At 36.5% G+C, this 24283-nt stretch overlaps 2 protein-coding genes across 3 annotated transcripts; one reads left to right on the top strand and one right to left on the bottom strand.

Moving 5' to 3' along the window:
* The first annotated feature begins 1790 nt into the window (after positions 1–1790).
* Positions 1791–12324, top strand: slc47a1 (solute carrier family 47 member 1). The gene is made up of 17 exons (XM_027018769.2): positions 1791–2141; positions 4053–4154; positions 4411–4479; positions 4601–4749; positions 6996–7038; positions 7250–7294; positions 7393–7490; positions 7885–7982; positions 8465–8578; positions 8989–9056; positions 9376–9484; positions 9771–9846; positions 10054–10123; positions 10504–10636; positions 11281–11375; positions 11543–11677; positions 11853–12324. The coding sequence occupies exons 1-17, from the start codon at positions 1971–1973 to the stop codon at positions 12120–12122; spliced, it is 1845 nt and encodes a 614-aa protein (XP_026874570.2). The 5' UTR covers positions 1791–1970; the 3' UTR covers positions 12123–12324.
* Positions 12325–12965: 641 nt separating this feature from the next.
* Positions 12966–24264, bottom strand: slc47a2.1 (solute carrier family 47 member 2, tandem duplicate 1). 2 transcript variants are annotated; one of them, XM_027018746.2, is made up of 17 exons: positions 23601–24260; positions 23166–23267; positions 22976–23044; positions 22301–22449; positions 22084–22126; positions 21868–21912; positions 21547–21644; positions 21248–21345; positions 20170–20283; positions 19967–20034; positions 18834–18942; positions 18374–18449; positions 15399–15468; positions 14766–14898; positions 14481–14575; positions 14298–14376; positions 12966–14190 (listed from the first exon to the last, which is right to left on the bottom strand). In XM_027018746.2, exons 1-17 carry the CDS (start codon positions 23778–23780, stop codon positions 13955–13957), a joined length of 1764 nt encoding a protein of 587 aa, XP_026874547.2. In that variant the 5' UTR covers positions 23781–24260; the 3' UTR covers positions 12966–13954. The 2 variants fall into 2 exon arrangements, with proteins under 2 accessions (XP_026874547.2, XP_026874557.2); XM_027018756.2 differs by having other exon boundaries at positions 14100–14190; positions 14481–14537; positions 23601–24264.
* Between the last annotated feature and the right edge of the window lie 19 nt (positions 24265–24283).

Below are 24283 nucleotides of genomic sequence, written 5' to 3'. Positions count from 1 at the left end.
AAATAATGAAATACAAAAAAGAAATTACATTTTACTACTTTGATTGGGTAAAAAAAAAAGTGTCCTATTAAGGATACAGATATGCTGTCATGATAGAAGACAAGGATCAAAATGCAAGACTTTAGGAAATTTAATAATAAGCAGCAGCACAGAGGAGCAGTGCTAGTCAAGGGTAAACAAAATAACAGTTCCAAAAAAAACTAGACTGGAGAGCAAAGGTAGAAAACCAGCAGGAAGAGAGTGGTCACAAAGGCAAAAAACAGACTCAAAACACTGCAGAGGCAATACATCATAACAAGGAAGTTGGGAGAGAGGGATTAAATAGGAAGCTGATAGGGAATGACAGGTGCAGGACATTAGTATTCAGAAAATGATGTATGAGGTGGGCATATTTGGTTTTTTGATGCACTTTATTTGGTTGTTCTGGGAGTGTAGTGGTTTGTGAACATGACACATGCACAGAAGCTTTCTCTTTTAAAGTATTTGCTCTAGATTGATGAACTGTGGCCTGAAAATCATTAATGTGGACATAATCATTACACAAAAAAACAGATCAATCTGAATTAAAAATGAATTGAAAATGAAAAACACATTTCAAAAACAATAGTTTCCTACTACTTTTGTTTTCTTTCACAAAATGATATAGGTCATTTGACATTTCATCCTTTTAAAAGTGATAAGGTGCTCTTGTCATAAATTGACCAATACATTGTTTTGATTCAGTGAATAACAATGAATAGACAAAATGTCACACTTTATAATGTATCTTATAATTGCCAATAGAGAGAGAGGGAACCAGGGGAGGATCAACTATGACAATTCAGTCTTTCTAATCACTAACCACTTCCTAATAATGAGCAGGACATGTTTCAAAACCTTCTTCTCTTCCCTTCCATATGTTGGCAACATATACTATTCTACATACTAGTATACTACATATACTATAATTGAATACAGTCTTACTCCACAAAAGCATACTTTACATTTTATTAACCTTGCTATATAGTAAAATAACATAGAAAAAGCATATACATTATAAAATTAGTGTGAATCAATATAGTTCTAGTTATTATTGATTATAGAATATATAACAATGGTGATAATAAATATAATTGAACCATGTTGTGGTTCAGTGGAAGTTGTGCAAGACTAGTTGGGTTGATTGGAGTTAAACATTGAAGTTTAAACTGTTAGTACATCCAAATAGTACATCCAAAGGTCATGTGTGATAAGCGATGCTGAACTCGATACTTTGTCCAATCTTTCAGAAATAGGTCTATCAGTCAACTTGAATGACTAATCTTCAGATGATTCTGATTCACAAAATTCTGAGCGCATTAAAGCATATTTTTTGAAACTACTGAATTGTAAATTCCTTGGCCATTTTAGCTGCACACTGGGAAAAGGCTTGAAGGATGTAATACATGTAATACTGCAGGGACAGCACTAAAAACAGAATCGTTTGTACAAATAAAAGATTTCACAAGTCTGACCCAGCTGAGGGAGTAATTCTCAGCTGCTTGAACTCAACGTTCATGGGGTTTCTCAGGGGTAAATATGTGACCTACATCCACTTCACCTCTGAATTCACCAGTGAATAAATTTTGGGGTTTAAGAGGCAAAAACTCTAGTACAAGCCCATATAAGGCACAGTATTTTATTTATGTAGGCATTCCTGATAAGATTACTGCTGTGTTTAACCCACCCCTTTTCAACCCCCTCCTTGCAAGTTCTTCTTGGCTCCAAAGGGGGAAGTAGAAAAAGCTTGCTTGTGGCCTCCCCATCTTGGGCTCACTGGGTGGCTGCAGGCAGCAGGTTACTTAATCTGTTACTCTCTACCAATTTTGCATTTGTTGTTTTTGCAACTTGGCTTCCATGGACTGACAGCACAATCTTGGATCTCGCTGTGGGACAGGATATTTCTTCTCGTGTTCTATCTCCCTCTGTTCTTTCCCCTCTTCCATGATTAAATGGACAAAGCTAGGATCCCAGAGGCTGCAGAATCCCTGGCAGGCAGTGGACAGGTCACCGAGGCAACAGCACCCAGTTCTAGGCTGTTCCGTTGTGGCTTTGTGCAACGCTGGGTACCCCTGGCTTACAGAGAGGAGCTCTATCAGGTCCTCCACCTAACTGGGCCTCTGGTGAGTTGCCTTTCCATTCACACATTTTCGCACATCACAGAAACTTCACTCATTTCAGAAAGCAGGAGCATCTCTTACGCAACAGTAGCAGATGTTGTGAGCTTCCAGACATGACAGATTGGTTATTTCTATGGCTATGACCTGGGTTTTAAAAATGTATTTTATGTTCAAATTCATTAAAAATGTCTATTATCCAAAGGCCTTTATAACACAAAATCAATTGCTATGTGCTTAATTTCTGTATTGGTACAATTACTGCACTATTACTGTACTATTGTCTAATCATCACATTTATATCCCTCTTGCATTATTTATTTATTAAGATAATTCTCTGATTTTAGACAAATGAAAATAATGACTTCATGCCACAGTTACATATATTTATATATGTAAGTTCATAACTACACCTAAGTTTATTTTTGTGCATGTCAGTTTAGGTGAATAAAGCGAAGTAGATCTTGGATTCAGCAACACAGTTGTCTCTAATATTACTAATCTAAGTCTCTAATATTACTAGAATTATACTGTGTTATCTGGATATAGAATCGCCAGTTGCTCTCATTTTGACAGCAAGTAATGGTTGGCTAAAATAGGTTTTAATAAACAGAGTTACGGGCGATCCATAAGCAAAGTAAAAAAGCAGGTTAGGCTCATACATAAGCACAATAGTTAACCAGGCAGACAAAACCGATGAGGGGATGACAGCAAAAAGAAACCAGGATAACTGGGCAAGGAGTCAAAGCCAGAAAATTAAACAAAACTGGGAAGACAAATGCCTTAGAAACACTAGACAACTTTGAACAAGACTTTGCAAAGAACATGACAAACTCAAGGGGTATATATACAAAGTGAAATCACAGATGGAATGGACAACATGTGAATTCAATAGATAGGGACTGGAAACAAAACAGGAGGATTATGGGGATTGTAATTCATGGGTGGCACACTGGCACACACACATACACACACACACACACACACATATATATACATATATATATATATTTGAAGAAAACCAAACTATGCTTTAACTCCACTGCCTGCTCTTAACTGGTCAGACATGGTGGTGCATCTATAATGGTATGGGCAGCCATTTGATTTGGGTCCCTTAGCAGATAATTATGCTCTTTGGCCTCTTTGAATTTTCACAGAATGAAATCTGAGTTGGTTTTACAGGAACAGGAGCACAGTATAATGCAAATAATGCTCCCTCATTATATTCCTACACATACTGCTAAATAAACTGAATGAACACCAGAATGAAACAATGGTCTCTCTGGTCACCGGATTTAAACATCATTGAACTTTTAGAGTATGTTTAGAGTGTAACTCCTCTAAAAGATTTTGTTTTGTCTTCTTGTCTGGTCCAATAGTCCAGTACAGTTTAGAAATTAAATGTCATATATATTGTTACATGTACTATCTTGTGCCTTTAAAAAAGCCACACCACACAATAGGATGACCACCAATCCACACCTGAATTAAAATCCTCACCGATAGTTTACAATATGGTAAGTATTTTCTGAAGGACTGAAACTGTTATAAATGCAACAGCAGACTTTTTAGGTGCTTGTTTTTAAATGAGCTCTTTCACAGTTTGTCCATCCTTTCTATGTATAATTTCTGTGCTTTTGCACAGGTTTGGGCACATTAGTACTATAAATGTGTCCAGACATCAATCAGAAATAGGACAACCCAGTCACTGAAATGTTTTAAAAAAAATTAGTCTACCAGAAAATGTCATTACCACAAATGTTCCATTTTTTGTCACTTTGTTCCATAATCAGTGGTTAATAGTCAGTTTACTGCATAAGTCTAAGCAGGAACTACCTACTTCAGGTGCCCACAGACCTGCGCTGTAGCACCATTGGACTACCTAATGCTGGAATTTTTGTTTTTGTGTTTTTGCAGCTCATTTCCCGGATCCTAAGCTTTCTTCAGCCTTTTGTTAACACCATATTTGTTGGTCAGCTAGGCAATGCTGAACTGGCTGGATATGCCCTGGCATCTGCGGTAATGCCTATTTATTATTTGTTTAATCCAGTAGGGTCCCTAGCTGCATGGTAGAGTCAAATGTTTATCATTCTCCTCTGAGAATGGCAATGTTACCAGTAGATTAACAAAGTTAGTTGTACTCTTAATGTGTCTAGTAAGTCTTTACTGAGGCCCCCTGGCAACTGATGAAAATTCAATGCATGCATTTCAAGAAAGGAAGGTGAATGTGATAAGAGAAATCATTGCAAATGCAGTTCAATCTTACCTGTTTTAGACCCTCAGTGTTACCACAATTGCAACAGGATATGGTCTGGCCTTAGCATGTGACACACTGGTGTCTCAGGTGAGTTCCCCAGAGAAACAGCATAAGACAAAGGCTCGTTTGCTCTTATACATTATTTTTCAAATTACGCACATCTGCGCTGTATGCTCTCTCATGCTAATCTGTGGCGGCCATGTTGTAGACATTCGGCAGTAAGAAGCTAAAGCGCGTGGGGGAGATCTTGCAGAGGAGTGTCCTGATCCTGCTGCTCTTCTGTCTGCCATGCTGGGCCTTGCTCATTAACGCCGAGTCCATTCTGCTGGCCATGCAGCAGCAGGCTGAGGTGGCCAGGTGAGACTTGCCAGAATACATGCAGTGTCTATACTGAAAGTTCTTATGACAGGCTACTATCACTCTTAAAGGAAAGTTTCACTGTTTCCTGACACTTTATATATATATCTATTCATACTTAAACTGACTTTCCTGAGACTGGTGGAAGTAAGGATGTAAACAGGGAAAGATGTATCTTCTGTTTTATGGTATAACTGTAATGGTCAAACCGTGACGTTCCTTTTGGACTACTTTTAAACCCATCATAAGACAAATGTGTCAACATTTTGAAACTTTAGAAGAAAAGCCTAGTAATAACTCAATGTTATTTCCCACCATTTTCATACATTTGCAGTAAGAATATGTGACATTTTGATTTGGATTTCTATTACTTACTTTTTTGTCTTAGTTGGACTGAAGTGTTTAAGGTGCAATATCTTGCCCTCACTGCAAGACATGGACTCCAAATAGACAGTAGCTTAATTAACACCACATGTTCCAGTTCACATAACATTATCAGTGAGCTGAAATAGATTAAAGAAAATATAAAATTTACTTTTGAGATGATCTTCAGTTTCCCAAGTGATCAATCTGGGAAAATAAATTCTTGAGTTCCTGATCAATTCAGCAGCTTATAAAAACAAATAAATCACATGAAACTTAATTACTGACGATTGCAAACACGAGAGGTTTGCTTAATAAATTGTCAGTTTTACTTGCAACATGACAAGTCATTGTTTGTTTCAAAGGTATAATAAACTTATAGTTCAAAGGATAACCTTCCTTACACATAAACTCAGAGACCCATTTAATTCCTTTTAAAAAGACCATTATGTACAAGTTATTAATTGTTCAGTATCAGGAAAAAGTAGAAAGCATATTTAACAGAAAATTACACCAAAGCCTCCACAACTACACTTTTTTTCTGTATTGTGTGGCCACGTTTTGTCTTTGTTGCATCTTTCATTTTTTTTCAGAAGACTTTTATTTCCTCAGAGAAATATGTACTAATATCTTCCCATACACCTTGTAAATACATCTGAAGTTCAGGTTGCATTTTTTGTTTTTCATGATTCACATAATCTCAACCCCATTCCATGATGAACTCTGGGCTCTGTGGCAACCAGTGCATTGTTCTGAGAGCACACGCTGCTTCTTTCGTTGATATGTATGTTTTGATCTTCTCACCAGTTTGTTTGGGGTCATTATCTTGCTGTAGAATTAGGTTATTCCTAATCAAACATTTTCCAGAGGTTTATTGCAATAAAAATAAGTTGTACATTTTATTTTCCTTGAATGAAAACAAATCACCAGCTCCAAATGTTGGAATCCTCAAACTCAAAATGATCCTCCATCATGCATTACTGATAATTCATTGCTATATTATTTCCTTGGCATACATACTGCCTTCTTTGAATTTGGACTCATCAGTCTGTAAAATATTACGTCTCAATTAAGCTGATCATTTTTGGTATTCTTGTGCAAATTTTTTATTACCTTTTTAAAGTAACAGCTTATTGATAGTTACATGTTGTTTCAGATGTAATGTTTTGAGTTGTGTTCTCACAGTAGGAGTATGCAAAACAATTCCTGTAATTCTTTTTTCCAATCTTAAATAAAAGAGGAGCTTGATTTTCTCTGGCTTCTCAAAGATGAAATCTTCAAGTACTGTTCATCTGATGGTGATACTTTTGATTGTCTCCCAGATCTTACACAGTTGTTATTGTCAAGTCTTAGTTTCTGTATATGTTTACATTTTAAATTGAACTCCAATGTTGGTCTTGTTTTTAAACTTATTTACATTTTGCTTTCTTCTTTCTTATACAAGTAACATGCAAAATGGCTTCAGGTAACCATTTTTAATTCACATAAGAAAGAAATTTGCCATGTAGCTAAGGTGTTTTTTGGGTCGTTGCTTGTATCGATGTCAGGGTGTTTTTGAATAGTAACAAAGTGAGATCTTAAATAACACCTTTTGTTGGGAGTACACTGCTGTACCTAACTGGTTTTAATGTGGAAATTATGGAAGAGTTGAAGAATTATAAAAAAAAAACTGGACAGATTCAAATTTGACAAATTCGACATTATACATAGATCTTGAGGCTTTTGTATTGTGTTTCCTCCAGTTTTCTGTTACTGAAAATTAAATAACTGATAACCTACTGGCCATTTTCATTGGAAAGTAAATAAATGAAAAGGTGTTCTCTAATATTTGCGGTTCTCTATATACACTGTTGAGTAGTTTTATCTTTCTCCCTTTAACACAGAATTGCACAGGTGTATGTGCTTGCATTTCTGCCAGCTGTACCTGTAAGTGACTTCAGTTATGACCATTATATTTATTACAACTTAAGTCTGCTTGTGTGTTTTGAGTAGGTAAACTAAAAATGTAACAAATACGAAACAAAGACCATGAAATAAACATTTTTAACACTTGTGTGAAACAAATGAATAGTGTGAGATTTTCAGGCTACATTACCTCATAAATAACTCTCTCTCCCCATCTCTCCATATGTATCAGGCAACGTTTTTGCACCAGCTGCAGGTGTCGTACCTTCAAAACCAGGTATAGTGCTTTGGCTTCTACACCTACAGCTGAGCCCAAGAGGGTGTCTCCGGGTTCAGAATGTGCTGTCATAAACTGATAATGTCTTTCTGCCTCAGGGGATCATTCTGCCTCAGATGTACACCGCCGCCGCAGCCAACATACTGAACGTGGTGGTCAACTATGTCCTCATCTTCTGGATGGAACAAGGTGTAATGTAGGAGTGCCTGCCTGTATTGCCCTTACCTATATGTGTGTGTTTCTTATTATATGCTAATAATCCTTTTGTAGTATGATTTTCTTTGTTGTTGTTGTTGCTGTTTTTATAAACAAATCACTCATTTTTTTCAAAATGCTCTTATACATTCTTTTTCAAATAGACTGGCTTATACATAATTCATTTTTACTAGCTTTACATTGAGTAGAAAATATTTTGAGAGAATTTAGATTTGTGAGGGCTATAGCTATAATTTTCTTCAGGGTTATGGATAATCTATATCTATAATTATTGTGGTGCTCTGTAATTTTTTTGTAATAAATTTAAAGATTAAGACACTTGCTTGAATGAACATGCAGCTTCTGTGTATGTTTGTGTGTGTGTGTTTTCTCAGGGGCTCTGCTGTGGCCTGTAGCATTGCAAACATCTCCATCTGTCTCCTGCTGTTTGGTTACATACGCTGGAAAAAGCTGCATGTCAAGACATGGGGTGGTGAGCAGTCTGTAGGCACACACACACACACACACACACACACACACACACACACACACACACACACACACACACACACACACACACACACACACACACACACATACAATTACTCAGAGGACTGAAGTGACCCCTAGTGGCTACTTTCGGGGATGAAGGGAATAATAGTCATAATCATCATCATCATCATGATAATATTCTAATAATCATAATTATCATCAATCTATAGCACTTTTTATGTTAGCTGCAAAATTTCAAACTTTCTATATTCCAGAACTTAGGACATATTTTTGAAAGAACTTCTCACTGAGTTTCAAACGACCTCAGTGATTAGAATTAGGACTGCCTTACATAAGTGAAGTGGTCTGGATGGGCTGTAAGGCTTCAAGAGAGCAACAGGATGTGCCAGAGATACGTTTACAGTCAAATAAAACTGAGGGGTTTATGAATAAGTTCATGAATTACTTTGTCTCCCCCTACAGGCTGGTCCATCGCATCACTGCAGGAGTGGGATACATTCATGCAGCTAGCCATACCTAGCACACTAATGCTCTGTTTTGAGTGGTGGATTTATGAAATTGGAGGTTTCCTTGCAGGTGTGTATGTATGTAGAGGTGTACTTCTACATGGAACCTTAATATATGAAATCTTTTCTTGCCTTTTATTTATTTATATATATATATATCCCTTTTATTTATATATATATTTAGATTTTTTGCATTTTATTTTTTTCATTACAAACGTTTTTAAACATGAGTATTACTGCTTTAGGTTGGTGGATTCTTGTTTTAATCACCTATTATCATATTAATCATTATCATCACATCTAATTTTTATCAAGTCTGATGCAACAGTACTAAAATACACTATATTTGTATAGCTCACAAACACTTTTATCTCTTATGTCAGTGTATCTCCTTTATCATCTTTCCGATGCAATGTTTCATTCAGCAAATTAAATCTTCCTTGTGCTCCTAACCCCGCCCCCTTCTCTTCTCATTGGTAGGCATGCTGGGAGAGGTTGATCTTGCTGCCCAGCATGTGCTGCTGGAGCTGAGTGCCATCATTTACATGGTGAGCAGTGAGTTATACTGGGCTTTGGCACTCATTGACAGAGGCATGCTTATAGCAGCATAATCCTGTCAAACATTGTGTCCAGGCCTGTGAGCCATTAGCAAGTTTGGGGCCTGACTTTGCAGGTGAAATAGTACAGAGGTCGGCAGTGAGAGAAGAAGAGGAGATGTTTTGTGTGCAATACTGCTGTTATACCGTAGGACAAAGATACTCTAAAAACGAGGTCTGGCTGTCAGAATAGCCAACAACACACCCGGCGCATATTATCATTTAAGGATACTGCATCTGTATGATGTCTAACTGCCATGTGTCCATCCAGTTTCCTCTGGGTGTACATGCTGCAGCTTGTGTACGTGTAGGTAATGCTTTGGGCGCAGGAGACACCGCAAGAGCCCTTATCACCAGCAAAGTGACCCTCACTGTCTCAGGTCAGAGGACCACACACATTCTACCATAACAGTGACATATTATACTTCAACAAGCACAGGCCACAGACAAAAATAGAGCTTGTCAATGCATCTCATATGACACTCAATATGATACAGTGCATATTGTGTCCCCAGAACAGAGGTTTTCTAGATGATACCTCACTCCAAGGAAACATTTGTGATAGAAATTTTGTCCCTAGCTACTTTTTCTGTAACAGCTTTGTACCTCTGAATTTACACTGTTGAGCATCTGTGACACAACAGGATGTTGTTTTCTGCACCTTAGGTATACTGGCTTTATTACAGGGCATTGTGCTGGGTTTCACAAAATCAGTATTGGGCTTTATCTTTACAAGTGATGTGTAAGTCACTAGTACCTTGATCTATCAGCAGTGTTATCATCAATGCATTTGATAAATATTTTAGAGTATTGATATGGTGTTAAATGATAGAAATGATCTCAAACCTGATATCTGATTCTGCCTGAATATACTGAATTGTATGCTGTTAAAATATAATTGATTAGTTGTTTTCTGAAATAAGCTGTTCTCTGTTTTACCCTACTCTAGGACCATTGTAAATATTGTCTCAGAAAATATGACATTCTACATTTTTTTACAGTTTTTTGATGCCCTTGTGGTAAGTTGTTACTGTCGATTGGAAACTAAGTTTAGTTGGTGGTGATAATCAGAATGGTCAAAATTATTGTCATAGATGTCATAAAACTGCTTTTCTGACATTTCTTTTTGTTTGATAGTGTAATATGGAGTATCTAGATATATAATATATAGCTACTTAGTGCAAGGGCAGTGGTAGCACAGTGGGTAAGGTACTTACCTTATAATTGGAAGGTTGCTGGTTCAATGCCCTTAACCCTCAAGTGCTACTCTGTCATAATAGTAAGTTACTTTGGATAAAAGTGTCATGTAAATCCTTATAGATAATCTCTGACTGTAAATTGCACTATATCTATAAATCTATCACATTTCAATATCTTGTGGTTTTTACTATCTTTGTAGTGTGTGAGTTCTGGGATTCTTCTGGGCTCAGGGAAGCAGAAGATAGCAGCCATATCCAACCTAATCTGTTACTACTGTATTGGACTCCCTCTTGGAATATCACTGATGTTTGCTGCAGATCTTAGGATTCTGGGTAACCCCTACTCCACATATTTCCATCACACCACCTCTGACAGGCTTTGACAGTTGATCCTGCCTCCTCATTCAGAAGCAGAAACTGGCACAAGTGGGCCACAAAACAAGTGCATTTTAGTTTGTCCTTTGTTTGTCACTAACCTAAGGATAAACTGGAATAGTCAAAAGCAACGATAAACAGTTAATCTAGCTAGCCATTTTACGTTAGGTGGATACAATAGCTAGCAGCTAGATTTTCAGTGAGCTGACAATGAACTCCATAGTTACAAATAGCAACTCTATATTAATCTATAAGGAAAAGATTTAGGCTATACCTAACACCACTAAGTACCCTGAAGTCCTGTTGTTACAAATGTTGTACCCATATCACAAAGCATACAATTAGGACTTTAGGAAAAAGCCAATGGAAAATACAATTACTTTTCTGGTGCCAAATGTTCTAGTACTTTGTGTAGTGGACAAACACCCATACACTTTAATTGATAGATAGAGTATGGCCTAAATAATTTCTAAATCTAATCTGCATATGTGGTGTAGCAAATGAATGAAGAATATAGTCATATTTTACAGTATGTTGCAGTATTATTTTTGTTGAAAATGCTTTATGTGACTTCTTTGACCGTCTCTCATTGGACTCTTCAGGTCTGACCCTTGGCCTCCTGGTCTGTGTTGTCATCCAGGCTTGCTTTTTCATCACACTCATCTTTAAACTCAACTGGAAAAAAGTGACACAGCAGGTAGGGCTAAGGCATAGAGCTACTTTAGCTAGATATAGAAGAAAAAGGGTCAAAGTTCACTTGATTATATTACCGTAAGGATCCCATTCACCATCATGTTGTGCTGATTATGCAGAAACTTTAGAGGAATCAAATCTGATTTTAGCTTCTGTGTGCTACAACTACAGGCCCAGAAACGTGCTGGAAAGACCACAAAAGCAACATGTGTAGTCCAGAAGGTGCCAGCCTGTACACCAGTAATTGACACATTGCTTCTTGAAGAACAGGACAGCGTGGAGCAAATTATTTATGGAGGAACTGTGGTGGGTGATAAGCACACAAAATCTGAACTTAATGGCCATTCATTGGACTACTGCCTGCTAATTTGTTTTAAATCACTTTTAGTCAAAAAGGATTTCACAGTCTACTTTACAAAATTGTAAAATGCTTAAAATTAATTTCTTTAAGAACAAAAAATGTTTCTTGTTTGCACTTTAGGCCCAGTTAATGAATGTTGGCTCTAAACTGGCTGTGGTTGAGGACGGTGAGCCAGGGGAGGGCCGTCCCAAATCTCTGCTCTCTGTCCCTCAACTAGTGCTGAGGAGAGGACTCACACTGCTGGCTGCACTCCTGGTCCTGGCTGCAGGGGTTGTGGTTCACCTGACCTGCCCTCTTCCAGAGCCTTTTCACCAAATTAAAAGCAACCTCACCATGGAGTGGTGGAACTACACCACCCCTGCTCCCTTTCCCAAAAGTAGAGCCAGTTAATCACTCACTATCCTGAGTGAGGCTAATTGTTCAGCTGAAATGATTGACACTGTAGTAGTAGTCCAACCACTTTTGAGCAGGTTTACCAAACATCTGGTCAGCATATTAAAACAAATATTTGCCTTCTTGCCTTGTAAACTACCCATTACAAGTGCACACACACACACACACACACACACACACACACACACACACACACACACACACAAAAAAAACCCAAAAAAAACAAAAAAACAATGGTGATAAAGTCCTAAATCATGTATGAAAGTTTTCATTCTGTGTGGGCCTGAACATTGGCTGATGTATATGGCTGGTCCTCAATGGCCCACAGGGCAGAGCCAAAGAAGAGGAGTCTCATTTATAATGAGAGAGAGAGAGAGAGAGAGAGAGAGAGAGAGATAGACACAGTGACATGCTTCTGATACCACAGGTAAAAACTACTGCCCCTATTTTTTTAAAATCAGGTTTAAATAATTGTCAGAATATGCTGATTATATACAAAATAGGTCTAATTTTAAAGTAGTTATTAATGTAAATGTTTGAGATTAAGGTACTCAGGTAGTTTGTCATATTATTCAAAATGTGATATATTATATGCCATTGTGAAAATGTGCTTTATCAGTATTGTTTTCAGTATGAAATGTAGTATTACCAAATTATCAATGAAATTCATTGGGACTGTTTCCTTTCAGTTTCTCCACTGAATTGGCCCTGAAGCCACATTTTAAATTTTAATGTGAATGTTAATCTGTTGTACTTTCTGATAATAAGTGCTAGCACGTGTTTTTTTCTTTAATGTTATTGTTTTCTTTAAATATAGCACAATCATATTGACTAATGTCATTGTTTAGTATGGACTTTTATTAAACATAAAGCAAATAAATTTGGTAAAAATCAAAGTACAAATTCAATTTGAAATAATTTAGTTTTTATATATACCACTTTGAAAGCAAGTTTCATCTGTTGATCTTCTGGTCAGATCCCATCAGATCTTATTTTATGAAAAATAACTGCAACGGTCTCTCTAAAGTCTTAATGGGTGTTATACATAGCAAACACCTATCTTTGACATTTCCCAATATTACTGGTAAATGAAGGAAATTTGCCATTTCCTCCCTATATATAGCAAGTTTAAATTTTCTTTATTGCATTTATTCACATCACATTCAACATTTCAAAAATGACAAATTTAAGAGGAAAAACATCACTCACCTCCTCCTAAAATTATTACCATATACAATTACTGGCCCCAGCATCTATCCAGCAAGTGCCTAAAATGCATAGTTCATCTGAAGGAGTGCAAAAATCAGAGCTTCTAAAACAGCTATGATTTAATGGTTTTACTGCATTAGCAAATATAACTGCTGTTTCAGGAGATTTTCATTCGTTATCCTGAGCTATGATGCCTGACTTATTCCGACACAGACTATATTCATATATTTAGGGAACTGGAAAATTAACTGATTGTCTACTAGTAGTGAACTATCCCCTATAGCTTTTGATCTAATTCAAACTTGCAGTGCAGAAAAATGTCTTAAATATTGAAACATTTAACAATAGTTTAAACATGGCTGAATGCAAAATTCATTGTTTCCCAGTTGAACAGCTTTCTGGCTTATTTTTCCACAACTTGTAGGATCTATTAAGTGCATTGGCTCAAATGTTCAGCATCATATGATCTGACTAAAGTATTTACAAAGTTAAATTTTTGGCATTAATCTTTACTTTGACTAAGGTACTCCTTGTTTTCATCTTCCTAGAGAGTCTGACCCTCGGTCTTAAAAACAAGGTAGTATTTCCACACTCCCTGTGTCCCGAGATATTGGCTCTGCTCATCTGAGGAGGCTTGTGAGAACCTCATTTAAGGAGATTCCACCACTGAGTATGAGCATCATCAGGAGAACAGCGAGTCCTCGACGGACCACTAGCTGCCTGGTGGTCAGTACTTTGCCCACAGTGATGACTGTTTCATCCTCTGTAGCACCTTCATCATTTTTCACCTGGCCCTCCAGATCAGTGTCGACATTAACCTGGTCTCTTTCACCCAACTGGAGTTCCGGAGATGCATCTGTTGGAAGGGTATGAGGAGTTTTTAGGAAGCTGGATCTGACATGTCATGTGTCACAAGCGCCAGTATAAGGAGGAAAATGATTCTTGCCTTCCCTAGATCCTTACCTTCTGTGCACTGGATATTTTCAATGGCGTAGGATTCAGTTTTGTTTTGAGCTGCCAGCACACCAGCTCTTACCAGAGCCTGAAAACAATCCATGACCAAAACAAGATGTCATTTAAGAGAAAAAACAAAAATAAAATACTTCATCATAGTGCATTTGTAGCTGCTGAAATGTCTTATTTTACCTGCTGAGTTGCATTTTTCCAGTTTAGTTTGCAAATTATAATGATGAAGAAAACCGACTGCAAAAAGACACACACAAATAAACCGGTCCATAAGCCTTGACAGGAACGGCAACCAGAAAAAGAAAGGGAAAAATTAAGCATTGGTTATCTTGGCAATGATGTGGCTCTTGAGTTTGTATTATTTAATTTCAAAAGAGAAAAACAGCAATAAAAACAAGTTTGATACATGAAAATAAGTACCGAGGATTACAAGCACTGCTTGGATTTATGTATCATTCTGCTTACCGATTATTCCCATATTGAGTGCAAACATCAATGACACGCCAATTGGAAAGCCCACAAAATAGTAGCCCACAATATTACACAGAGCACCAAGCAGTTGCTTTCCTGCACCTCTGACAATACCCCCTGTAATACACTATGGACAAACAGAAGGAACAATTCACCAGTGTCTCTGTTTTATCAGCATACACAAATATATTATTAATAATAATAATAATAATAATAATAATATAAAAAAAACATATTTGCATGCACAACATAAATAATGGGAGTATCATATGTGCCTGTTACCTTTACTGAATAAAATCTATTTTCAAAATATTTTCATCTCCAGGTGAAATATGGCTAAATATAAAGCATATTTCAATGTGTACATAGTGCTGGTATGTAGAGTCAATACAGACAATTAAATTAACAAAATGACCAACTAAATTCAAATGGTCAACAACCTTTGAAAATAATTTTTTGGACAATTTGAAGTGAAGAACTCAAATTAATGTTTTGAATGAATTTTTAAAAATCTACAGAGGAAATAATTTTAATAAGAGCTCCTGTCAAAGGTTAGATTTGTTTACATTTTAAAATTTAAAAGATTTAAATGTATTTGTAGACATTTCAAAAGACTTATGTCCTTACTGCAAGTGCATCAAACAGATGAATGAAGCCATACATGACCATGACTTCTGAAACTCTGTGCACAATATCCCTGGAATTGGGGCAGGGAGGGGGTGCATAAAAATAAGAAAAAAATTGAATATGCATACAATAAGAATGTATGGTACACTTACAGTGTCATTCAATCCAATGTCTACACTTAAACAAAACACCTTAACATCTATTTTTCTTTTTCTCTTTTTGAACATTTTTTTTTAATTTTCAATGATAAGACAGTAACTCGATGCATTTAGGTATGTACACATGGTCAAAACATCTTGCTGAAGTTCAAACCGAGAATCAGAATGGGGAAGAAAGGTGATTTAAGCGACTTTAAACATGGCATGATTGGAGGAGGGCTGGTGTTTCAGACATTGTTGATTTTCACACACAACCATCTCTAGGGTTTACAAAGAATGGTCCAAAAAAAGAGAAAACATCCAGTGAGTGGTAAAAAAATGTCTTGTAAAAATACCAGGGACTGAAAGAAGACACAGAATGTGGATGTTCAACAGAATTGTTGTCCAAGGGCTGTGACCCTTAAGCTGGAGGAGTGGCTCCAACAGATCCCATGAATGACATCATTAAACTCAGAACCCTTTTTGGATTTGGATCTTGAAGCTTTGTCCTAACAGTAGTGAGCTCCATCATTACCAGCCAGCACTATAATATTTTTGTTTCTAATAAACCAGTGAGTATGCTGTTGCCATCTTAGCATTGCACCCTGAAAGTAATTGCGAGTTTGTCCTATGGCAGAGCATAAACAAATACGTTGGAGGTTAGGATTTTTCTATGTTTAAAAATGTTTTTCCAAACCACCTTCAAAACAACATATTGTGCCTGAGGTTGCCAGATCCCGTATTGTTTTTGTAAGATCATTATAAAGTAATTATTCATGCCAAAAGTACACATATGAAACATTATTTGTATGGCAATTCAATATTCATTCCATCACTGGATACATTGTCAATCTAATGGGACTCCTAGAAGTTTAAAACACAGCTCATAAACTCAAAAGAAAAAGAAAAAAAGACACAACTAAGGGGTTCTTTCAAATGATAAATAATCAACCAGAGTAATAATATCCTTTGATATATCCTTATATCTTTATCCTTTTTAAAAGTAACCATCCCAACACTGTGTACAGGCTACAATATGACCAAAATTAGTCATACATATACTATTATGGATATTGGTTACTATTATGAAACAATATATCTTGAAGTCTAACTGGGTTATCAATGCATCTTCCAGATTACTTGAGATTTATCCATGTTATTAGTGGCAGTAGCTGGCACAGAGCCTGCGTTTCTCTCTCCCTTCTCTGGAAGACCTCCTTTGAGGGGGCCTCTGCCTGTTCAGCCCCGTGGCACTGATGCACCACATGGGCCTAAGGTTTGCTGCTCCTCTGGTGGGCCCCTAGATCATGCTATGACACGCCACATTCTTGTTTTATTGTTTTGTTGTTTGACAGCTCAAAATGTACTCCTTGTGACGCCCCCATTGTTAACCTATTACCGATCACACCTGCCTCTTGGTTGCCTCTTGATAACGTGTGTATTTAAACCCTTTAACAGCATAGCAGTTTGTCAGGCATGGTCTTTGCAATGTCCTGCCTGTGCGCCGGAACCTGCTCCCCATCGCTATCCCCATCCCCATCCTCTGATGCTTCCCAGCATCACAATAATGATAATATTAAAATTTAATCAAAAGAGGAAAAATAGATTAAAAGAAATAATTAAAATTGGAATAAAATCAATAGAAATAAAATGATAAACAAAGATTAAATAAACAAGTTCAGTTAGAATAAACATGATTAATAAAAGGTAAAAAAGTGCTGATTCCACATAAGTGCTGTAAGAAGCTAAACACTGCTTCTCCATGCTTAGTGTTGACTCTAGACACTAATTGATCTGTACCTTTGGCTCTACTAAGAACTCTGGCAGTTCTGCATTTTGAATTATCTTAATTTGTCAGATTTTATTTATAGGAAGACTGGTAAGGAGACCATTACAATAATCAATGTTTCTAGAAATAAAAGCATTTATGTGACTTTCAAGGTCAAGTTTAGCAAGAAATCTCTCATTTTTCAGATGATAAAAAAGCTGATGTAATTATTACTTTGACATGACTGCTAAAACTGAGCTCAGAGTCCATTAGAACATATAGCTTGCAAAATAGAGCTCTAGAGTCAACATAGGTAGCAAGTCTACATCTCTCATTTTTATTTCCAAATCAAATAGTCCATTTTATCGTTTCTCAGCTGCAGGACATTTTTGCACATCCAATTTGTACTATGTTCAAGGCACTGGCACAGTGAGTCACTGAGACCACAGTGATTTAGTGAGAGAGCCAAAAATTAGTAAAAGTTGTCCATACAATATAGATCATTGGAAAGAAATATTTTTATACCATATTCTGCTGTGTTTCCCAGTCCAAGTATCATTTTGCAGAAGTACATCTACCTTTGTCCAATAACCAGATTATTGTGGCAAAGGATCATCACACTGACAGTTTTAATTAGATGAGATACTCATTTTTAATTGTAATTTTTGCCTGCAATATCTTAAACTTTTCATAGTATTCATATTTCATATTATTATTATTATTATTATTATTATTATTATCTACAGGACAAAGCACAGATACAAAACGTAGCACTTAAGACGGTAATACTTGTCATGAAAGATCATGACTTGGAGCTTCCAGAGATGCTAAAGGCAGAGGTCCATCCAAAGAGTATAAAGTACCTCAGAGAAATATTCTGGCTAAAGGATTAGTTTTCCTGTCTATATAAATGTATTTATTTTGATATGATAGAATCAAGGATATCAAAGACACTATTAAACTGAGATATTTTACAGAAAGAAGCCCATTGGGAGCTTAGCTACTGCTAGATCTCTTAATAAATCCCTAATGTTTCTAATTAACACTACTAGATGCTTTGGTATACTTACATATCAGTGGTAAAGGTGTATCCAATAACGTCTTTGGATCCACTTATTAAAGCAGCAACTACACATGAGACCATGACTAGACAGAAAAAGGGGGAAATAGACAGTTCTACTATACAAATAGCATCACAGCTCTTTTGTGCCTACTGCAATTGATAACCATGCCTCACATTCTGCATTATTATTCCTAATGTGTCCTCATTGTCTGTATTTCTTTGAAAGTTGCCAAAACTATTATTATGTGGTTTTTTATTCATTTATATTTATCCACAATTTGGCCACAATGCATCCTTAGCCTGCCTGTGATCACATAATCATTCCTAAAATCTTGTAAGTATTTTTAATATAATGTTCATGCAGACATAGCCTACATCACATGTACTGAGACCAATTACAAAATTACTATATGACAGCAGCCTACAAGATAGCAGCATACTTTGTGATTGGTGCTGCATTCACTTACATCCACAGAATAGGCACACTTTGCTGGAGTTTATGGCCTGATCTGTATTTCCTGCTCCAAGGGCATTTCCCACTCTTACACTTGCTGCCACTGCAAAGCCAAGAGGAAGCTGACAAAGAAGGTATCAGTAGAATAAAATAGTTCAGTAATAGTTTGGTAAATTAATTTAAAAAATCACTTTATTAGATATTTTATATACTTAAACAAAGGTATAAAACAACAAATCTTAGACAAACTGAAATGGAAGAGTTTGACTTTTAATTTCCCTTTTCATTGTGTAAAACTACCATTGGGCTACTGTGTTCATTCGCGTAAATGCATTTTTGTAATTTGAATATGAGCAATTGTCCTTTTAGTCTTATTTGGAAGCTCCCTCAATTTATAAGTCAATATTTTAGGTTTGAGCATCTGGCTTGAACAGGTCTGTAAAATATTTAACCATTACATCTACTGCTTCTTTTCATGTGGTAATCAGTTGAGAAGTGTATCCTTTTGTACTTTCTTTTGAGTAGATTTTCACATTTATTTAAGATCTCCAGTTTCTTCAGTATTTTTTTTACCATTGCACCTCAATCATGAACAAAATACAACACTGTATCACTTAAGTAATATGATAATCCGTGTCATAAAATATTTTAGCTAAACAGAAAGATGAGTTCTTGGGTGATGTAGGAATAATAGAATCTGCACCTTTCAGTTCCCTGATGTCAACAACAAAAAAGGATTACATTTCACCAACTATCACAAAACATATTAACTCTGCTTTTTGATCTTTTAACCAGCTGCCAGTGCTGGTATACATACTTGGGATGATCTTTACTTTATACCAAGTACTGTGCAAACTACTGTCAAAGTGACATAACCTAAACTTCTACTTCTCAAAGGTAGAACAAAGTAGGGATGGTAGTCAACTGGACTAAACCTAGTTTCTCCTAAAATACCCAAAATGACAGTGGTGGTGGCTACCTAACAAATGGTAGGCTGCCTACCAAAAATACCTAAAATGATAGTGATGGTGGCTACGTAATGAATACTCTACAGGTGTTATTCACCAAATATAAGATGTAAACTTCCCCATGCTGTAGATTATTTGCTGTGTAGCCTTGACTTTTTAAAACCCACATGTATCTTACCATGTATGCAATGGTGGCTAGCTCATAGATAACAGACTGGGCACCCAGTTCAGCTTCACTGATGAGACCTACAATAGTCCAGGATGGGGAAAAAAAATGAATAAAATGAAAAAGAAAAGTACAAGGTGGATTACAGAGATATAATATGTAAAGATATATTACATAAAGCAGAAAGAATAAAAAGAGGGAAATAGGTATAAGACCTGCAAGGAATCCTCCAATCTCGTAGGTCCACCACTCCACACACAACATTAGCATGCTAGGTAGGGCCAAGCGAATGAAAGCACCCCACTCTTGTAAGCAGTCCCAAGACCAGCCTATCAGCATCAGAGTTCAAGTATGAGGATTTGAAAGAGAGACAGCACAGGAGCAGGAAAGAGTGCTGCGAGCTGCCCACCTACTAACCACTGGCACTTCAACAACACATTGGCTCCACTTCTTACATTAAACTTGAGAGAGAGAGAGAGAGAGAGAGAGAGAGAGAGAGAGAGAGAGAGAGAGAGAGAGAGTATACAGAAACTTCTGTGTTGAGTATGGGCTGGCCTTTCCAGATCCAGACTAATGTAATGGTAATGCATAACCAACCAGACATAGTAGTGATGGACAAAGAGCAGAAGATAAGATTTTATATATATATATATATATATATATATATATATATATATATATATATATATATATATATATATATATATAATTTTGGCTCCCTATTATAGCCCTCTTTGCTACAGAAGACTTATACCTATGTTAAAGCATGATCTCACGTGTTAATTGAAGTCCTATGTACTTCCATCCTGTGACTGCATGTTTATTTATAAAGGTATCAATCCTTTCTTAACATGCATGGTAAATGTGATTGTTTCACATGGCCAAATGACTAACTGAACTCTTCCTCTGACATGGCACTAATGAATTAAACTTATTTTCTGGGTTAAATAGTCACAAAACAAACCAGATATGGATAAAACATTAAACAGAAAAGATTCAATGGCTTATCAGAAGAGCATACGGATACACATTGCTCTTGAGCAAGACGTGCGACTCTGCCTAGCTGAACCATGAAAACCTGGTGAAATAATAAAAGAAGCCATGTGAATTCTAATCCAGCCAGTGGGAGTTCTCTGAACAACATCTCTAAGCAATTCTTGGGTCTTAAATATCAAGTTTTGTCATTACAATATGTGGGACATGACATCTCACATTCAGTTTGAAAGGGTCTATACAAATTCACTGACACAAGAGGGATAATTAATGTGGCCAAGCCAGATTTACATGACTCACCATCCCAGGTGGCCTTGTGTAGACCCTTCCAGCGGATGTATATGTAAAGAAACATGGCCAAGGCACATTGAGAAATAGAATTCGCTGCTGCAGATCCACTGCACAAAATGAAAAGTTATTTTACAAACAGTATAATCTTGACATACTAAATAAAATAATCAAATATGTTCCTTCCTTTTAGTAGTCACTTCCACAAAGGATTACTAGATTCAATTTTAAACAGGTAAACAATATATCCCTAAGGATGAAATGCATGAAGTGATACAATGTTGGAAATAACCATGAACAAAATTACTCACGGTATTCCCAGATTAAGCAAATAGAGGAAGATATAGTTTATCAAAGCATTCAGGATGTTACCAGCAGCCCCTGCTATGACCTGAGGCCATATAATGCCCTAAAAGATGAAGAATAACTTATATCTCAACATTACACCTAGAGACAATGTGAAAGTAGCATGTAACATAACAAGTATGAAACACTCTTCACCATCTCATCTGTGTAATAGAGTTTTAACATATAATAAATCTTCAATATATCAGTTATAAAGCAACTGAAAACCTAAAATATTGCAACATATTTTTAACATAATACATTTTTATAGGTGATAGCAAATTCACCTGATTTTGCAAGTATTTTGCTTGCAGCTGGTACATGAAAACAGCCTAAAGGGTGCAGAGAAGTAAAATAATGAAAGACCCAGGAAAAATAAGGAACAAAGAAAGTTGTTTTCAAATCAATTAATTAAAAGGTTCAATGACTAGGCAGATGTATTAAAGAGAGGTTTGCTATCATTGAAACAACAACAAAAAATATGTGCAGATGTCATAACTCACAGGCAGACTAGGCATGAAAATCTTCACATACAGCTGTGAGAGGCTGCAAATAGAAACAAACATCATATACATCGATGATACTGCATGTCAAAATGCCATTAAGTTAGAAATCTGATATGAATTCTAGATCTAACATGGTCCATCCTCCTAAATGGCTTTGACCTATTTGATATTAGAATGCATGGACATTGTTAGATGGTTCCAGTGCACTGAATACCTGGCCACCCTAGGGCTCTGTTTGACCGCCAGTAAGATGGCCTCCGTGTTGACCAGTATTGCCCAGCAGGGGAAACAGGCCAGCAGGAGGATAAGGATCCCTCTCTGCAGAATCACCCCCACCCTCTTCAGGTTATTGCTTCCATATGTCTGTGGAGAGTGAACATCTTTACACCTCTAGCTATCAAAACCTTTGTGGACACATTATCTTCCGTAAAGGGTCACAGATGACTACAGATGGTCCAAACGGGAATATTAATTTAGTTGTTAATGGCCTCCATTGTTCAGGCAGCAGAGTTTGGCGTTTGCAGTCAGACAAACACATAAAGGGACTAATGCAAGAAACCCTAAAAGTCTTAAGACTGTCAAAAGACAAACTTTATGGCCAATCAGCCTTGACATAAAAATAGAAAGTGGGGTGATCAGAATTTTGACTGTAGTAAAATTCAGTCTCTGTAAACCAAATACAAATCCAAAATATTGACTGATTTGTTACTACATGGTTAGGATTTCAACACTATTAACACACTGCCATGAAGGCTTGATTTTGTTATCTTTTCATAAGCCAAACTTCTCTTTAAAAAGGTATACTCATGTCACAAATATTATCTAATTTTGTTTAAGAATTGTTTTATGTACATGTATGTGAAATTAATGAAAATGTCAGAAGGCTCACCTGAGAAATCAATGTGTCACAGGCTGATGCCAGCCCTGCACCAATCGACACACCTGTGACATTAATAACCTGCCAATCAAAGGAAAGTTTAAATTCAAGCACAACAGTGCATTATAGAGTATTTAATAATCTTAATCTCAACAAGGAACTAATTCAGGACGTTTAATTTTAAGTCTTTGTGTTTACTCACAGCTATGGCCAGAGCGACACCGGCTAACTCTGTTGTTCCCAAGTGCCCACAGAATACAGTACTAATAAAACTGATCAAGAAGATCATCAACTGTGAAATAAACTGAATATGGAGAAACACAGTCATTTAAAATGAATACCCAGCCAGCTACTGTATGGTAGGAGAATGGCGTATTAATATAATATAATATAATATAATATAATATAATATAATATAATATAATATTACCAATATAATTATTAATAATATAAACGTGCTGTGAATTGTCAGTTCCCACCAGTGCTATTATTTTATTACTGTACTATGTACGTCTGAAATAATTAAACTATTAACTGTAATTTCATTGATTTGGCGCAGCAAAATCAATGGAATAGGCGGTGAAATTCAATACTGCAATATTGGAATTTTCAGTTAAACAACACAGTGTGCTCTTACCACTGGTCCAGCTAATTTCATTATCTGAAGCGTTTCTTCTTTGTAATTCACCGGTATACAGCTACGAAGTCTCCTTTGATATCCTCCGCAAACAACCTGTGAACTTGAAGTTGACTGTACATCAGGGTTTTTCTCGGCTGCTGAGACTCCATTCATTCGATCTTCGCGTTTGGTATCCATTCCCGTATCTAAAGATAGACTGTCTCTATATGACAGCACTTTAGGCTCAACGATATTGCTCGCTACCCCTCAGTTACAGAGTAGAAAAAAATTGAACTTTACAACCCCACCCCACCCAAAAAAAACAAAAAAAAACGAAGTACAGCCCCACAATTTTGGCCAAGCCCCGAAACAGTCCCTAAGACCCTTCAAGTCTCCACGTGGTTGTTGAATATGAAATAGCTCATTAAAACAAGAATTTGGTGGGCCGAGCAACAGCAACCAGCAACAGCAATTTACCCTCTTTGGCTGAGCTGTCCCTCTGTATGAAAAATAAAATGAATTGTTTTATTTTTGTTATTTTTGCTTGTTGTGGCTACATAAATAAGAATAGCCCATAATTTTTAAAGTTAGACCAAATTATAGAAACCTTTTAAAAACTTTTTTATAGTCATATCTCCATGGGACACAGACGCGTCCCACAGCCCTAAAAATAACGTAAAGCGATAACCAGTGCCCACTGT

Source organism: Electrophorus electricus, chromosome 6 (genome assembly GCF_013358815.1).
Source record: "Electrophorus electricus isolate fEleEle1 chromosome 6, fEleEle1.pri, whole genome shotgun sequence".
NCBI classification, from domain to species: Eukaryota; Metazoa; Chordata; class Actinopteri; order Gymnotiformes; family Gymnotidae; genus Electrophorus; species Electrophorus electricus.
This window is presented reverse-complemented; position numbering and strand designations above follow the sequence as displayed.

Excerpts from the sequence above, each read along its gene's own strand:
- slc47a1 (XM_027018769.2), top strand. The coding sequence starts at position 1,971 with ATGGACAAAGCTAGGATCCCAGAGGCTGCAGAATCCCTGGCAGGCAGT. Across the intron at positions 4,750-6,995 it reads CAGCAGGCTGAGGTGGCCAG|AATTGCACAGGTGTATGTGC; the intron begins GTGAGACTTGCC and ends CCTTTAACACAG. Across the intron at positions 11,376-11,542 it reads GGAAAAAAGTGACACAGCAG|GCCCAGAAACGTGCTGGAAA; the intron begins GTAGGGCTAAGG and ends CTACAACTACAG.
- slc47a2.1 (XM_027018746.2), bottom strand. The coding sequence starts at position 23,780 with ATGGATACCAAACGCGAAGATCGAATGAATGGAGTCTCAGCAGCCGAG. Across the intron at positions 21,913-22,083 it reads TTTTCATGCCTAGTCTGCCT|GCTGTTTTCATGTACCAGCT; the intron begins GTGAGTTATGAC and ends TGCACCCTTTAG. Across the intron at positions 14,576-14,765 it reads ACTCAATATGGGAATAATCG|GCTTATGGACCGGTTTATTT; the intron begins GTAAGCAGAATG and ends GTTCCTGTCAAG.